This window comes from Poromitra crassiceps (assembly GCF_964638095.1).
Source record: "Poromitra crassiceps genome assembly, chromosome: 9".
NCBI classification, from domain to species: Eukaryota; Metazoa; Chordata; class Actinopteri; order Beryciformes; family Melamphaidae; genus Poromitra; species Poromitra crassiceps.
The window spans coordinates 35,231,944-35,250,188 of NC_139630.1; the positions used below are offsets into that span (position 1 = coordinate 35,231,944).

General features: G+C 47.4%; 1 protein-coding gene across 1 annotated transcript in view; it reads left to right on the forward strand.

The window, feature by feature from the left end:
• klhl29 (kelch like family member 29) overlaps positions 1-18,245 on the forward strand; it is a 152,416-nt gene that overhangs the window by 65,249 nt on the left and 68,922 nt on the right. Inside the window, exon 7 of the mRNA XM_083642792.1 lies at positions 11,991-12,189. Within this exon, the coding sequence (XP_083498918.1) occupies positions 11,991-12,189 (199 nt within the window). The remainder of the gene's footprint in view (positions 1-11,990; positions 12,190-18,245) is intronic.

Consider the following 18,245-nt stretch of genomic DNA (forward strand, 5'->3'; position numbering starts at 1 on the left):
CCCCACATTGACGTCACAATAATCTAGGGACACCAGACGTCGTCACTGGACAATAGAATCTAGATGATAACAGACACTCCTTTTATAAGTTTGTTCCTGTCCGTCGTCGTCGCGCCGCCCACCCCAAATAATTACTATTTGAGTCATTTTAATAGCTGGCATCAGGCAGGACTCCTTTTTGTGAGGTCTGGAACAATGGATTTGAATATTAGCAGCAAGTGCAACAGCACCTCATTTCCATGTCGATATATGCATGTGTGGGAGGAAGGGCGAGGAGACGGAATGGAGGTGGGAGAGAGAGAGAGAGAGAGAGACAGAGAGAGAGAGAGAGAGAGAGGGCGACGGAGAGAGAGCAGGAGAGAGCGACAGAGAGAGAGAGAGAGAGAGAGGGCGACGGAGAGAGAGCAGGAGAGAGCGACAGAGAGAGAGAGAGAGAGAGTGACAGAGAGAGAGCAGGAGAGAGAGAGCGAGCATCAGAATGAAAGAAGTGGGAGAGATACAGAGTTGGTTAGGATTAGAGATGGAGAGTAATTCATTTTTTTCCAGGAATAGAGGAGGCAGAGAGAGGTGGATTTGCTCCCTCTGGCCCCCACATCCACTACACACACACACACACACACACACACACACACACACACACACACACACACACACACACACACACACACACAGTGCTTAATTTGTAACTGCAGAGGTCCCAGAAGAACACATGGGGAAGGGGGGGGGTCCTCTTTTATACAGTTTATGGTAAAAGTGAGCAGCACGCACATCTCAAAACCTCCATGTTCAACAAAACTGCCATTAAGTGGGTTGATGTTGCTACAAACTGACTAGTGAGTACCATAGGCACATTATAAATCCATATAGGAATAGATACTGTAGGGCCATATAGTGATACTGTATAGGAGATAGGGCCATATAGTGATACTGTATAGGAGATACAGGGGCGGGCGGAAAAGTCACGGAAGCATCAAAAACATCCACAGTGCCTGAAAGCACATTGGACAACGCCTACTGTCTGTGCTAGCTGTTAAAAACTAAACTAAACCGTCATCACAAATAACGCCTTATTTACATTTATTAACCACAGCATTCACAATCGAATCAGCAGGGGGATGCACACACTCTCTCTCTATCTCATTGATGGTTATTGACGCTTCAGCCCCCCGTGTTTATAACAAATTAAAGGCTTTTGTAATATTATCTCTCTTTACGTTCAGTAATGACATGACATTCTGTCAAACATGTTCAGACACTGCTACTTTCTCCCCCCCCCCCCCCCCCAATATTTTATTTTGCAATTTTCAGAACACCAACAACAAAAACAAACAAACTCAGATACAGGAAAAGAAAAGAAAAAAAACATACATATACATTGACACTCCAATATTACAACGTGGTGCTACCAGCTGCATATGGCACTTATGAGCTTGTAAAAGATGTTAATATGCACGGGATCTCACACAAGGGGGTCCATGAGGGACCGCCCAGGCGAACCAGCCGTCGCCCCTAACCTCATCAAGGTAGGCCAGGAACGGGTCCCAGATAGTTAGAAGTCTCTTAACACGTTCACTGCCATTGACGTATTAATACGTCAAAAAAATAGATTTTTTTTTTTTGACGGTGGGATGTGCATCTAACCCTTTTACATCTCTTATATAAGTATTGGACGTGTACAACGTGTACAACCCATTCCACCGACCCACTAAGTGGCGACAAGGAAGGAGGAAGGCAAGCAAAAAGCAGTGTGACGAAGCCATTCTCATGAAAATGGATTGGCGAAAACGCTTTCGTTTTCGCGCTGATTGCTGGCAGTGCGGGATTGCAAATTTGCATAATTAATCACGGATGGAACACACTTTGAAACACGCAGCATAAATATGACCAGAATCGCAAAAGCTTGATCAAAGCTCTCAACCAAAACTCCAAGAAGCGAGCGAGTCCAACCAGACTTCCTCAAAGAGCGGCCGCTCAGACAGGGACAGCCGCACAGCAGCTGCAAAGCAGTGAGACTGGTGACAAGCTTGTGACACGGCCGCTGGCTGCAGCCAAGAGGAACGCCCACGGAGGGAGGAGTTGGAAGCAGAGGGGAGTTTCCTGCTGTTATGGAGGAAATTACTGTTCAAAACTATTGTTTAGGTCTTACTGATGCCAAAAATGAATGGTTAAAGTGACTGTTCTATCGAATTTCACAAAAAGCCGTTTATCTCTGAATAATTTTTCTCACGCTGAAACCATGCTGTATTCAACTGCTAATGCTTACATAACTACTAACTCTACAAACTAACTCTTTTAGACAGAGAAAGCACACATTCTATTAGTTGTTTTGAGATATTGTGTGTTCACAAAATCTTAGCAGAAAAGAATCCTCGGCTCTTGTAAAATGAGCCAGAATCCTAAAAAAAAAAACCTGGCAGAACCTACCTACAGCATTGAAAAAAGGGCTGGCAGTCAATGTGTTAAGTGAGTTGGTCCTCAGGGACCTGAGTCTCTCCATCCGTATAACAGAGATCATGTCCGCCAACCACGGCTGAAAATAGGGTGGAGAAGGGGGACTTCCATTCCTGCAGAATGAGTTTCTTGGCGACTGTGTCAGAGACTGTTGCACAGCTGTAGGGAAGACGAGAGCGGACCCCCGAGCAGCCGAAGATGGCGAGTTGTGCCTCCGGCTGAAGGCTTATTTTGTAGGGCTTAGAGTACCAGTCAAATATTTTGGCCCAGAATCGGGTCAGTGAAGGACAGAACCAGAAGGCATGAGAGAGAGTGCTACTTTCTAAAACTGCAAACTGTTTGCTTCAATATTTAGCAGCAAAACATAGAAAACTGGGAATTTCAGGAACCTGCAATCTGTCTTCCTCCCACACGGGAAAAGGACCCGAGCGCCGAGCGAGCGCGTTCACCTGGCCAGTCCAACAAAACAAATGTTGTGTTGTTGGTTTTCATCATCCACGGCACGCTCATTTCTACATCTTCATTCAATCTCAGTGATTTGACATGACTTTCTCATATTGTAGTGGGATCAACATTTGGACCAAACACGCTCTGTTTTATTGATGAGATGAAAAGCAGGCATGAATCACTGGATTATACAGCACAGCGCACCACTAGAGACATCACTCCATACATGTCTACAACTTGGTCTATCTGCACGTGTGTGTGTGTGTGCGCGTGTGTGTGTGTGTGTGTGTGTGTGTGTGTGTGTGTGTGTGTGTGTGTGTGTGTGTGTGTGTGTGTGTGTGTGTGTGTGTGTGCGTGCGTGCGTGCGTGTGGGGAGATGTTTATGTGCTAGCTGCTAGCATTCCTTTCAGTTGCAGTTGCCAGATGTTGTTTCTTTGCCACAGTTTTTACTATCATTTCAAAGATAAAGTGAAGAGAGGTTACAGCAGATGTGCGTGTGTGCGTGTGTGCGTGTGTGTGTGTGTGCGTGCGTGTAGGTATATAGTTTATGCCCCAGCAAAGATTTGTAGATGCCAGATGCTACCCCTTTTCTTTTACATTTGCTTGTTTTTCTAAACAGTTTGCCAAGTGACAATTGAGCACACGGTAGTTCTGTGTTTGTGTATGTTTTGTGGGCAGCTCTGCATCCATGTGAGGTGGGCTTTACATCCATGTGAGGTGGGCTTTATGTGAGGTGGGCTTTACATCCATGTGAGGTGGGCTTTACATCCATGTGAGGTGGGCTTTACATCCATGACATAAATGACACACTGCTGTGCTGACGAGCCCGAACACGGCCTCAGGTGACCCAATCCCAAGCTGTACACAATAATAGCGCATCGTTCATACGTTGGCATAATAAATTGCCTGCACAGTGTGTATTTTCCTCACATGGACGTATAAAGACATTGCAATTCACCAATCACTGTTTGTTTATAGGGGGACTCACACACTGGGCTTGTCGGTCCTCTCCCGTCCAGGAGAGATGTTCTGATGAGGATGTTGGAAATCGAAGCAATGTTTTCAGTGCTTTTGTGGCTATTTCAAGATATTCAGCCTGGACTTTGATCCAGAGTGCTGTTATGATGTTACGTCAGCCCAGCGTCACTCGCAAGCCACTCACACCAACTTGAAAGATTTTTTTCTTTTTTCTTTTTTACAGTGTTCTGTGTGTTGTTATCCTTGTTGGGTCAGGTCTGTTCTGTGTGTTGTTATCCTTGTTGGGTCAGGTCTGTTCTGTGTGTTGTTATCCTCGTTGGGTCAGGTCTGTTCTGTGTGTTGTTATCCTTGTTGGGTCAGGTCTGTTCTGTGTGTTGTTATCCTCGTTGGGTCAGGTCTGTTCTGTGTGTTGTTATCCTTGTTGGGTCAGGTCTGTTCTGTGTGTTGTTATCCTCGTTGGGTCAGGTCTGTTCTGTGTGTTGTTATCCTTGTTGGGTCAGGTCTGTTCTGTGTGTTGTTATCCTTGTTGGGTCAGGTCTGTTCTGTGTGTTGTTATCCTTGTTGGGTCAGGTCTGTTCTGTGTGTTGTTATCCTTGTTGGGTCAGGTCTGTTCTGTGTGTTGTTATCCTTGTTGGGTCAGGTCTGTTCTGTGTGTTGTTATCCTTGTTGGGTCAGGTCTGTTCTGTGTGTTGTTATCCTTGTTGGGTCAGGTCTGTTCTGTGTGTTGTTATCCTCGTTGGGTCAGGTCTGTTCTGTGTGTTGTTATCCTCGTTGGGTCAGGTCTGTTCTGTGTGTTGTTATCCTTGTTGGGTCAGGTCTGTTCTGTGTGTTGTTATCCTCGTTGGGTCAGGTCTGTTCTGTGTGTTGTTATCCTTGTTGGGTCAGGTCTGTTCTGTGTGTTGTTATCCTCGTTGGGTCAGGTCTGTTCTGTGTGTTGTTATCCTTGTTGGGTCAGGTCTGTTCTGTGTGTTGTTATCCTTGTTGGGTCAGGTCTGTTCTGTGTGTTGTTATCCTCGTTGGGTCAGGTCTGTTCTGTGTGTTGTTATCCTTGTTGGGTCAGGTCTGTTCTGTGTGTTGTTATCCTCGTTGGGTCAGGTCTGTTCTGTGTGTTGTTATCCTTGTTGGGTCAGGTCTGTTCTGTGTGTTGTTATCCTCGTTGGGTCAGGTCTGTTCTGTGTGTTGTTATCCTTGTTGGGTCAGGTCTGTTCTGTGTGTTGTTATCCTCGTTGGGTCAGGTCTGTTCTGTGTGTTGTTATCCTTGTTGGGTCAGGTCTGTTCTGTGTGTTGTTATCCTCGTTGGGTCAGGTCTGTTCTGTGTGTTGTTATCCTTGTTGGGTCAGGTCTGTTCTGTGTGTTGTTATCCTTGTTGGGTCAGGTCTGTTCTGTGTGTTGTTATCCTCGTTGGGTCAGGTCTGTTCTGTGTGTTGTTATCCTTGTTGGGTCAGGTCTGTTCTGTGTGTTGTTATCCTCGTTGGGTCAGGTCTGTTCTGTGTGTTGTTATCCTTGTTGGGTCAGGTCTGTTCTGTGTGTTGTTATCCTCGTTGGGTCAGGTCTGTTCTGTGTGTTGTTATCCTTGTTGGGTCAGGTCTGTTCTGTGTGTTGTTATCCTTGTTGGGTCAGGTCTGTTCTGTGTGTTGTTATCCTCGTTGGGTCAGGTCTGTTCTGTGTGTTGTTATCCTTGTTGGGTCAGGTCTGTTCTGTGTGTTGTTATCCTCGTTGGGTCAGGTCTGTTCTGTGTGTTGTTATCCTTGTTGGGTCAGGTCTGTTCTGTGTGTTGTTATCCTCGTTGGGTCAGGTCTGTTCTGTGTGTTGTTATCCTTGTTGGGTCAGGTCTGTTCTGTGTGTTGTTATCCTTGTTGGGTCAGGTCTGTTCTGTGTGTTGTTATCCTTGTTGGGTCAGGTCTGTTCTGTGTGTTGTTATCCTTGTTGGGTCAGGTTTCCTTTTATTTTCCCCACCTCTTCTGATTTTTGTTTTTTTTAATCAAGTGACTTGTTTCTCAAACTTGCTCACTGCAACTCGCACATCTAAATTATTTTGGTCAGCGTGGTGCGTGTGGTGTTGTAGACGTGACGCGTGACACGGGTGAGGAAAGGTGCAGGACAGCACCGCATAGACTGACTATGCTAAGTTCACGCTCAAATCTCTCTCTCTCTCTCTCTCTGCCGAATCATATCTTTTCCTGGTGGCCCGGCAGCAATAGCTTTGCGGTCTGCGGCCCGGAGGTTTCGGAACCACTGAGTCTATCCAGCACACACGTGATCCAACCACTGAGTCTATCCAGCACACACGTGATCCAACCACTGAGTCTATCCAGCACACACGTGATCCAACCACTGAGTCTATCCAGCACACACCTGATCCAACCACTGAGTATCCAGCACACACCTGATCCAACCACTGAGTCTATCCAGCACACACCTGATCCAACCACTGAGTCTATCCAGCACACACCTGATCCAACCACTGAGTCTATCCAGCACACACCTGATCCAACCACAGAGTCTATCCAGCACACACCTGATCCAACCACTGAGTCTATCCAGCACACACCTGATCCAACCACAGAGTCTATCCAGCACACACCTGATCCAACCACTGAGTCTATCCAGCACACACCTGATCCAACCACTGAGTCTATCCAGCACACACCTGATCCAACCACAGAGTCTATCCAGCACACACGTGATCCAAACACTGAGTCTATCCAGCACACACGTGATCCAACCACTGAGTCTATCCAGCACACACGTGATCCAACCACTGAGTCTATCCAGCACACACCTGATCCAACCACTGAGTCTATCCAGCACACACCTGATCCAACCACAGAGTCTATCCAGCACACACCTGATCCAACCACTGAGTATCCAGCACACACGTGATCCAAACACTGAGTCTATCCAGCACACACCTGATCCAACCACTGAGTCTATCCAGCACACACGTGATCCAAACACTGAGTATCCAGCACACACGTGATCCAAACACTGAGTCTATCCAGCACACACCTGATCCAACCACAGAGTCTATCCAGCACACACGTGATCCAAACACTGAGTCTATCCAGCACACACGTGATCCAACCACTGAGTCTATCCAGCACACACGTGATCCAACCACTGAGTCTATCCAGCACACACGTGATCCAAACACTGAGTCTATCCAGCACACACGTGATCCCCTCTAGACCCTCTAGACCCTCCAAATCCTGCTAGCACCATCTCTTTTATTAAGGACTCTTCCATATGGAAGCAGCACCATCTCAGAGTACACACGCACACACACACACACACACACACACACACACACGCGCGCACGCACACACACACACACGCCTTGTATGCATTCTGGCGTGTCATCAAGGGCACCACCTGGCCGAAACTGCCCCATATACAGCTTTAATTTAGCTGCGAGGGTCAGAACGGTCAGTAGCACAGCTATTTCAGAAGGGACCTGCACCTGTACAGGTCAGGTATTGATTTAACAGGCCTCTTCGGTCTAAATCAACCCACATTCAGCAAAATAGAGTGCTCCACGTAAGCATGTGTGCTAATTCTGTCAGCATCTTGGTCTGAAATGTCTGTCAAATGTGTGTTTTCTCTATATTTGATCACTGGCGTTAATAAAGCGATGACATGTCGTAACAGCAGAGTGGGGTGGAATCGTTGCAGTTTTGGGACGTAGGCGCTTGTGATATAAAGCAGAGCTGGAGGCTGATGTCACCCCGTTCAAGTGTGACATGACTGAGTCGTCGTGTAACTGGGGTAGATCTCCTCACTATGGGGTCTCTTTGACTTGGCTTAGTACTGTAGCAGCTTCTCTAGCTAGCCTCTTTGCCCCAAACAGTATGCTAAGTAGCTAGCTTCAACTTCCTTACTGTGTTTGTACTGCAGCGCCGGGAGCGACAGCCAGTGTTTATGTAGGTGTTGAGCTGTTTGTTTGATAAACTGTTTGTTGGGTAAACTGTGTGTGTGCGTGTGTGTGTGTGTGTGTGTTTGTGTGGGGGGGGGGGGAGATGGCAGACTGTCCCAGCTGTACCTCGCCAAACGCCTGTGCTCTTTGCGCTGTGGAGCTGTCTCATCCTGTCTCCTGTCCTCTCGTCTGCTCCTCAGTTCACTTCAGTTCACTTATCTTGTCTTTCCTGGTCGTGTCCTCCTCTCTCTCGCCTCTCTCCGCCTCCTCTCCATCCCTCTCCTCTCCTGTCCTTACCTCTCCTCTCCTCTCCTCTCCTGTCCTCTCCTGTCCTTACCTCTCCTCTCCTCTCCTCTCCTGTCCTTACCTCTCCTCTCCTCTCCTGTCCTCTCCTGTCCTTACCTCTCCTCTCCTCTCCTCTCCTCTCCTGTCCTTACCTCTCCTCTCCTCTCCTCTCCTGTCCTTACCTCTCCTCTCCTCTCCTCTCCTGTCCTTACCTCTCCTCTCCTCTCCTCTCCTCTCCTCTCCTGTCCTTACCTCTCCTCTCCTCTCCTCTCCTGTCCTTACCTCTCCTCTCCTCTCCTCTCCTGTCCTTACCTCTCCTCTCCTCTCCTCTCCTCTCCTGTCCTTACCTCTCCTCTCCTCTCCTCTCCTCTCCTGTCCTTACCTCTCCTCTCCTCTCCTCTCCTGTCCTTACCTCTCCTCTCCTCTCCTCTCCTCTCCTGTCCTTACCTCTCCTCTCCTCTCCTCTCCTGTCCTTACCTCTCCTCTCCTCTCCTCTCCTCTCCTCTCCTCTCCTCTCCTCTCCTGTCCTTACCTCTCCTCTCCTCTCCTCTCCTGTCCTTACCTCTCCTCTCCTCTCCTCTCCTGTCCTTACCTCTCCTCTCCTCTCCTCTCCTCTCCTGTCCTTACCTCTCCTCTCCTCTCCATCCCTCTCCTCTCCTCTCCTCTCCTCTCCTGTCCTTACCTCTCCTCTCCTCTCCTCTCCTCTCCTCTCCTCTCCTCTCCTGTCCTTACCTCTCCTCTCCTCTCCATCCCTCTCCTCTCCTCTCCTCTCCATCCCTCTCCTCTCCTCTCCTCTCCTCTCCATCCCTCTCCTCTCCTCTCTTCTCCTCTCTTCTCTCTCCTCTCCATCCCTCTCCTCTCCTCTCCTCTCTTCTCCTCTCTCCTCTCCTCTCCATCCCTCTCCTCTCCTCTCCTCTCCTCTCTTCTCCTCTCTCCTCTCCTCTCCATCCCTCTCCTCTCCTCTCCTCTCCTCTCCTCTCCTCTCCTCTCCTCTCCTCTCCTCTCCTCTCTTCTCCTCTCTCCTCTCCTCTCCATCCCTCTCCTCTCCTCTCCTCTCCTCTCCTCTCCTCTCTTCTCCTCTCTTCTCTCTCCTCTCCATCCCTCTCCTCTCCTCTCCTGTCCTCTCCTCTCCTCTCCTCTCCTCTCAGACGGGACGTTTGTAGAAAACAAATGGGACTCATGGCAGCCTGCAAGGCGTCAGGTGGGAGAGGGAGATGCTCAGACAGCGTGTCAGCTTATTATTATTTGTCGTCTCGCCCCCTGAATGATGTTTCTGTGAGTCTGTGTTGTCTCTGCTCTCGTCTCGTAGTCACGTAGCTCCAAGCTGACGGGTCAACGCGGTCAATCTCCACCCAGCTCTCTGTCGCTCCGGCCAGGCTTGTTTACAGCCTTTATACTATCGACACAAATGAGACTCCCAGGGGGGCACAGGCCAGCACACACACACCACAACACAACACAACACACATACTGCACGTACGCGCACACACACACACACACACACACACAACACAACACAACACAACACAACACAACACAACACACATACTGTACGCACACACACACACACAACACAACACACATACTGCACGTACGCACCCACACACACACAACACAACACAACACAACACAACACAACACACATACTGCACGCACCCCCACACACACACAACACACACACACAACACAACACAACACAACACAACACACATACTGCTGTACGCACACACACACACACACACACACACACACACACACACACAACACAACACAACACAACACACATACTGTACATACGCACACACACAACACAACACAACACACCACACATACTGCACATACGCACACACACACACACACACACAACACAACACAACACAACACAACACACATACTGCACACACACACACACACACAACATAGCACACATACTGTACGTACGTACGCACACACACACACACACAGACAGACACACACACAACACAACACACATACTGTACGTACGTACGCACACACACACACACACACACACACACACTCACACACTCAGAAATAAGCGTGAGGCAGCCAGTGAGAGCTATAGAGATGGTTGCCGTGGCAACAGTCTGTCCTTTCTCTCGCTTAAACACCTGTGAGCACATGCAAGCGTGCGCACACACACGCGTGTTCACAAACACATACACATGTTACTGTACTATACTTGTGAGGACCATGGACTATTTATTTATTCCCAAACCCATAACCTTAACCCTCAATACTAATATCCTAATCCTGATTCTAACTTTAAAGTGATCAAATGATCTAATGTCTCCCACCATGGATCTTATCCCCGCCACGGAGACTATCCAGCCTGTTTTCACAGTTCTACTTGCACCTCTGTCCAGCAGTCCAGCACTTACTTTCCATTGTTTGTTTGTTTTTGATGTGGTAAATAAATGGACTGTGCTTTTATCTGAAGCACTTTATAATGTGCCTACATTGACCCGTTCACACACACATTCACAAACCCATGGCGGCAAGCTGATGCCCTGTACCACACAGGGTGCTAGCACAACCATCAGGCGTTCAATTTGGCATTCAGTATCTTGCTCAAGGAGACCTCGACATGCAGACTGGAGGAGGCGGGGATCGAACCACCGACCTTTTTTATCCAAAGCGATTAGTGGATGACCCACTCTACCTCCTCCTGAGCCACAGTCGGCCCACGTGTGTGTGTGTGTGTGTGTGTGTGTGTGTGTGCCTTTGTGAACTTTTTTGCAAATGTAAAAGCTTTCATGACTATAGGGTGAATCAATACTGTATGGTGTCAAGTGGCGAAAGAGTAGCAAAATCTGCACTGATTTGCATGTAAAAGTGACAGAATATTACTGTACCCCTAAAACCAAGTCCTCACCCTAAACTAACTTTAACCTTAACTGTAAAATCACTGAAGCCCTTTGGGCCTCATAAGTATAGAAATACAAGAACACACACACACACACACACACACACACACACACACACACACACACACACACGCACACACACAAGGTGTTTGACTGATGCCAGTGGACAGACAGTGTTCTGTGGGGGTCCAGCTGCAGAGACCTCACTCTGACAGTAACTGATGGTGATGTGTCTTACCACCACCGAGTTCCCCCAGTCTGCCAGCCCAGCCTTTTCAATGATCACAACACCAGAGCTCCTTTTCCTATTTTCTTTGACGGTGGCATAAACACAAATATTTGTGCCACAAAAAACACATATAATAATAATAAGGTTGGGAGTTAATCCAGCTGTGTTTAAAGTCCCATTCAGCAATTTTTCCAAGTTTCGCTATTGGGGAAACTGCGCCCTCTGGGTGCAATACTATCGGTATCGATATCGCCGTTCAAAGTCAGCAAAACACAGCGCCAGAAAGCTCTGTGTACATGTTGTGACATCGGGTACTCACCACGTGATGAAATAATAATCCATAGTTACGTGAAACGTCATTTTCGTAGCAAATCTGCACGAGTTACTTCCATGTTTTCATGAACACAGCGCCTCCGCGGTATGCCGCTCACGCTGTCTCCAGGACACCAGCACAAAAATGCTTAGTGCCAGGAGAGGCCTTTGGAGGGCGGTGTGGGACCAATAGAGGCGACATTCTCCCTCTTAGAATACACTGGACCATCTTCAATGACTAAAACACTGTTCTATTAAGGTGAAAAAGTGACTGATTTGGGGCTTTAAGTTCTTAGTGAAAGATATGAGTGTGTGTGCTTTTTATCAGTGCAGACTCTGAATCACTGTGCTTTTAGGCTACATTTGTTTATTGTCGTTCATCTAATTCCTCTCCGCTAGCAAGTCTAGGCTAGATTAATTTAGTCTGCCAAAAAACATTTTAATTATTACAATTTTCATTTTCTCATCTCTCTCTCTCTCCATCTTTCAGCATGTGTCAGAGCTGCTGGCGTCGGTGCGTCTTCCCTTCATCCACCCATCCTACCTGCTGAACGTGGTGGACAACGAGGAGCTGATCAAATCCACGGAGGCGTGCCGAGACCTGGTCAACGAAGCCAAGCGCTACCACATGCTGCCCCACGCACGGCAGGAGATGCAGACGCCCCGCACCCGACCGCGGCTCTCTGCAGGTACGTGCACGCACACACACACACACACACACACGCACACACACACACACACACACACACGCACACGCACACGCACACGCACACGCACACGCACACGCACACGCACACACACATACACACACACACACACACACACACACACACACAGAGGCACAAATAATGACTGCTGCACATCTGTCTTTGGCCCGGATGACCTGAGAGCAAGGTGCCAAAGGCATGATCTGTCGCACACCAGTGCAATTGACCCAGAACATCCACGCACCCCCCGCCCCCCACACACACACACACACACACACACACACACACACACACACACACACACACACACACACACACACACTCATTCATATTTTACTGCAACAAGGTGACCCTGAGGTCAGATCTCCAGAAGAAGACCCTGACCCCGCACCCCATAGTATCGATTTCAGCCCACTACTGCGAAGCGGAGATTTAAAACTGAATTTTCCAGCTTCACAACTACTGTAAATACTTCAATATAGATGTGGGGAGCTTTTCATACTATAGATGAGGCAACAGCTCTCGCTTCCAAATTCTATGGCAGGTTTTCCTTCAAACCAAACCAAACTCTGGATTCTTTGAGCCGTGCCTGTTTGAGCTGACCATGAAAGTTGAGAGTGGCCAAGCGTCGGGGCTTCCCAGGGTTTCCTCCTGGGCAGCTAACAGCAGCTAACCACACGCAGGTCTTTCCTTGTATCCTCAGCGATCAGACAGCCGTGCACTTCTCAGCCTCCCCGCTGATGTTCAAGCCGTCGAAGGCCACTCTTGTTTGTTTACGTCGTTAAAATCAAATATTCGCAGAGATCGGCAAGGCGCCCGCAAATTGCTCTTGGCCGCTAGATTTTCCCCTCGGGTCGGCCAGGACCCCTCTCTCTCTCTCTCTCTCTCTCTCTTCCCGTCAGTAAACAAACGCTGTCTAATTACGGTGTCTGCAAGGTATTAGGAGCTTAGCACACAGGCACACCTTACCCATCCAACACAAGCTATTTTCTGCTTGGTAGAATGAAGATAATTGCCTAACAAATGGCGGCCAGTCAACGCACATTTGCCAGTAAGCAAACATCGGGGGGAATCACATTAGGTTCATAATAATTTTCGTCCATGTTTAATTGCGTGATGGGAGTGAGGCTTTGCACGGTATCGTTCGCCTCTCGAGGAAAAGACATTTGTGGCGTTCTGTGTGTGCTCGACGTCTTCTCATTACTCATCCAGAAGCCACTAGTCCTCCCTTTTGTTCTCAGCAGTTTCCAGAAGCACTTTCTGTCAGCGTGCGTTTTATCGTGCTGCTCTGCTACGTGCATCATATCTTCTGCATCCTCCGGCCCCGTTATGCAATGTGAAGTGTGTGTGTATTGATTCACAGCAGCTTGTGGAGCCGTGCAACAGAATTTTATATAAATGCATAAAAAGCCGCTGGGATGAATGGATAGATTGATGATGCGTCGCGCCCCAGATGGCTCGGCGAACGGGAATGTGTTGTTTTTGCCCATCACGTTTTTAACTCCTCTGAAGCCAAAGTCTTTCATGTTAAGACGGGCTGTCAGGGCCAATTATTTTATCTGTGTTGTCTTTGTTACGCGCCTAGTGAATTGTTGTGTGTGTGTGTGTGTGTGTGTGTGTGTGTGTGTGTGTGTGTAAAAGTGAGTGGGTTTCTGCTTCAGTACATATTTGTGTGTGTACTTTTTTTTCTCAGCCCCCCCTTTTATGATATAAATATGATATAGGAATATAGGAACATTTGCCCCCCCCCCCCCCCACACACACATACATACACACACACACACACACACACACACACACACACACACAAATGTGCCTACCGTCTTAGTTGTGAATTAATTTTTAATTGCACTAAGATATATAAACTCAGTGGTTCGGGTCCTGTCCTGTACTAGCAAACACTGCAACAGGAAGTGAGCTGGGGTTCAATTTAGAATGTGTATGTTGTCAAGTTAAAACCGTCACATATAAGCCGTTTTCCCACATGCGTACCAGAAAATTACCTGTAAGTCAATATCGGACATTTCCCGGAATTTCCCTTCACACCTGGGCGCGCGCAAGTGGGAATATAGCAGCGAAATTGCCTGTATGTTGGGGGGCGGGGGGAGGGGGGAGCTTATTTTGGGGGTCGGCAAAACTCCATGGTGAAATAAGTTCGCTTGTCACACAATAAATCACACTCGTTTGACTTAAGAGCAGCGTCAAGCCAGCATAATAAACACAGCCGATTTCCCGTCTCTGCTCGAGAGAGGCCAGTCCTCCGCACTTCGCAGCAGCCACACAGGACAGACACAGCGAGAATGGCAGTGGCTTGCAAGCTGCCCAACGCTTGTATGTATGTAGAGAAAAGCAAATGCACGAAGCGAAATGTGGAAGTAGTTTGCTTTGATGTGCGCGAATGATAAGATGATGCACGCTGGAAGTGAACGTTAAGCAACGTGTGTACACCTCGCCCATGAGAGAAGGACCGGTGTCGCGGCAAATGACTGGACCCGTTCTACATTTGTGTTCCTTATCGCGCATACCGCTCTTCTGACTGGCTCGAAACTGGTGAAATGTCCGCGACGTCGGGGTCGCGCTTATACCGGCACAACAACTTTCACACATGAAGGCATTAGACCGCGTTCCGGTCATTTAGCGGTAAAAGGCGCATGTGGGAAAACAGCTATATTTTCACATTTAAAGTAAAAATAAAGATTTTTTTTTCTTCTTACATTGAACAGTGCAGCAGCTTAGAGTTCCCTACTTTTAACACCAGGAGAGATTTTCATTCAGATGTCTTGAGGTGAGAGGTCAAGGGACCCTTTTCAAATGGTTTTACATAGCCAAAATCTAGCCTAACTCTGGAGTGTTATCTAGCCCCCTTCCCTACAAGCTTATACCAAGACATGGTTGGTACCAGTGGAACCCCCTAAAGGGGGGGGGACGCTCCCCAGTTTTTGGAACCACTGGTATACATAACTGTGGAAGTGTTGTTGCTGCCATCTGCTCCAGTGCTGCTGTTGGACTGGGTGGGGACGTGCACAGCAGGGTGCGCGGTCACCCAGACAGGCATGGATAGACATGGGGAGCAGCGCAGGGACGACAAGCTGCAGAAACAAGGCCGTTACGTTACGGGGGAGAAGCTGCAGAAACAAGGCCGTTACGTTACGGGGGAGAAGCTGCAGGGTGAACACACAGAGAGGGATTAGGGGACAGATGAAGAACGACTTGGAGGAGAGATTGAGCTTGTTGGTGAGTGAAGGTGACACGTGTAGGACATGATGTGAAGGAGAGCGCTCAGGAGGAGAGGCAGGGATGGGGTCAGAAAGCAAAGGGTGAGAAGGAGCGCCATGAAATTTGAAGGAAATTGAGTTTATTCAGTCTATTCTAGAGCATGTGTCTACTTGTATAGGCTGTGTGTGTGTGTGTGCGTGTGTGTGTGTGTGTGTGTGTGTGTGTGTGTGTGTGTGAGAGAGAGAGAGAGAGAGAGAGAAAAGAGAGAGAGAGAGAGAGAGCACGTAAACAGATGGGGCACCACCTGAGCTCGGATGATAAGTCTGTCAAGCGGAGAAAGAAAGGAAAACTGCCATGCGTGAAGCTCTTCTTGCTGAGCAGCACACTCAATCTGTGTCCTTAGGTTGAGTTGTATGCTCATGCATGCATGCGTGCAGACAGACCGTGTGTGGCTGCATTCTAGTGAGTGGCTCTGTGTGTGTGTGTGTGTGGGCACATACATTATGTTTGTATGTATGTGTGCTTGTAGGCATGCTTTTGAATTAAATTACATTTCTCAATTGAGAGCTCCCTTGAAGCCTTTGAATTGTAAGGTTTGCTCTGCTAGGCAGTTCCCCGGGTTCCAAATGTACCTTATCGGGACTAAAGTTTATGATTTTTTTTAATGATTTTTTAATGATTTTTTTTTACGCCCAAGTATGTCCAATCGAAAAATATAATGACATGTTGTCGTGGTGCGTGAATCCTTTTTACCCTGCTAGCGCGCCCCATCTTCTCCCCTATAGTGCATCCAGTTGTACCTACATGATGGTAGCTGCAACTATGCATGATGCATGACTAATTAGCTATAGTAACAAAACATATAGGGCTTGGGAGTTACGAATACTGAATGGTGTCATCATGGTATAAATTATATAAACTAAGTAGGCCAGCGATTAGTTAGTCCCCAAAATGCAGGCTCCGTACGATATTTCTGCTACAGTAAATGATTAATCAATCAATCATTAATGAAATTAATAATTCAGATGGGAAATGGAACAGAAGATCAAATCATGTGTTGTATGTCTATTGTATACATATTCAGTATTTACTAGGAGATAAGTGAGTTACAAAAATGTAAAAAGTAAGTTAAAGTGTAACTAACCCCCAAAACACTTTTTTTCAGCTTTTAACCAATATATATGACTTTGGGGGTGATGTGTGAAGAATTCTGGTCAGAATTTCCACATTTGACACCAAACTGTTGCCATTTTACCATTTGTATCATTTTTCAGCAGCATAACTGGCATAAGCGCCCTCTAAAGGTCGAACACTGCTTTTTTTTTTTTCTCAAATGAATGGGAGATTAGGGGCACACTGACGTCACAGTGCCCCCAAAGACTATGGGATTTCAAGATAATTACTCCCCTACCCCCCCTGTACCCTTTTGGCTCCTCAGAACTCCAAGCCTATTACTATTGAAGTTTGCTCTTAAAATACTGAACCAAACGTCGTCAAAGTTGGCACATGTCTTAATTATAGTTAGTTTCCCGCTGAATGTGACACTACTTTATTAATATCTTACCTGGATAAGCTCGAATGATGATGTATATATTATCAGTCCGAGTTGGAAGCAGCTGTCTCCAGCCAGGCAGGCGGGAGAGAGTCGTACTGTAAACCTCATGCACTAGCTCCAAGCTCCGCGGGCGCGCGCAGCAGAGCAGAGCTCTCTGTGCTCTGAGAGCAGAGAGAGAGCAGTCTGATATTTCCGCAAACAAATATGGTCGCAGTTTAGCGCACATGTAAAATATAACGCTATACTACGACGTGACAACGTGACAAAGCTTCTCTAAACACATCGGCTACTATCATATTTCCCTGCATCCCTCCTACTGAGATTATATCGGTAATGATTTTGGACAGACTGAATGTGCGGAGGAGGAGGAGGAGAGATCTGCAGCAGCTGTGCCCTGAGTAGCCCTGAGAGACACTCGCCTCGCTCCGACTACTGTGCCTGTCTGTGAAAAGCGTCCTGTCCAGTCGCACCTTCGCAAACAGATGCGGGATTCCCTCAATCCTGTACCCAATCTCAGACTGTATTCTCTAAATCGCACACCAGCTATTTCTGTCTGTGTTTGTTTGTTGCTCCGTGAGGTTAGAGCGCCCCATGCATGCAGCAGGCTGTTTCGCCAGCCGGGGTCTGGCAGGAGGGACTGGGAGGAGGCGCAGGCAGCCTGCACTGCACTGAGAGGAAGACTTTTGCACAACTTTTAACAAGAATCACGAAAAGCCCCAAAACGCAAATTAAAAACGGATTTCATTGCGCGGTTTATCTCTAGTTAGACGAGGGAATTACGTGGAGAAATCTCGCATTGTGTTACCCCAGAGCGAGAGGTTTGTCCTATTGTGGGTGTGCTGCTGTTAACGAGCCCATGTCACTTTGCTCTCGTAACGTAGTTTGAGTAGTTTCCATAGAGATACATGCAGAAAAATAATTAAATTTCTAGTTCGCCACTGAATTACCAAATTGATATAACTTAAAACCATTTTGAGCAAAGCTGTTTCCAAACAGGCCACCAGCGTTGGCTAGTTGTTGATATTCATAAAGATATTGCCCCTCTCAAATAAATTATTTTTGAGGCAGTAGGCAAACTGTAATGGCGTCGATTTCCGAAAAAAAATCTTTGACTTGAACACAGCCAAAGAGTCAGTATAGACAAGAGTATATGTAATTTCTTGGTTTTTTCCATAGGTATTTTCAAATCACTGTTCTGATACATATCTAGGGGGTTAGTCCCCCTTTAAGTAAATATTGATATAGCACATCTCTCCCCCCCTCCCTA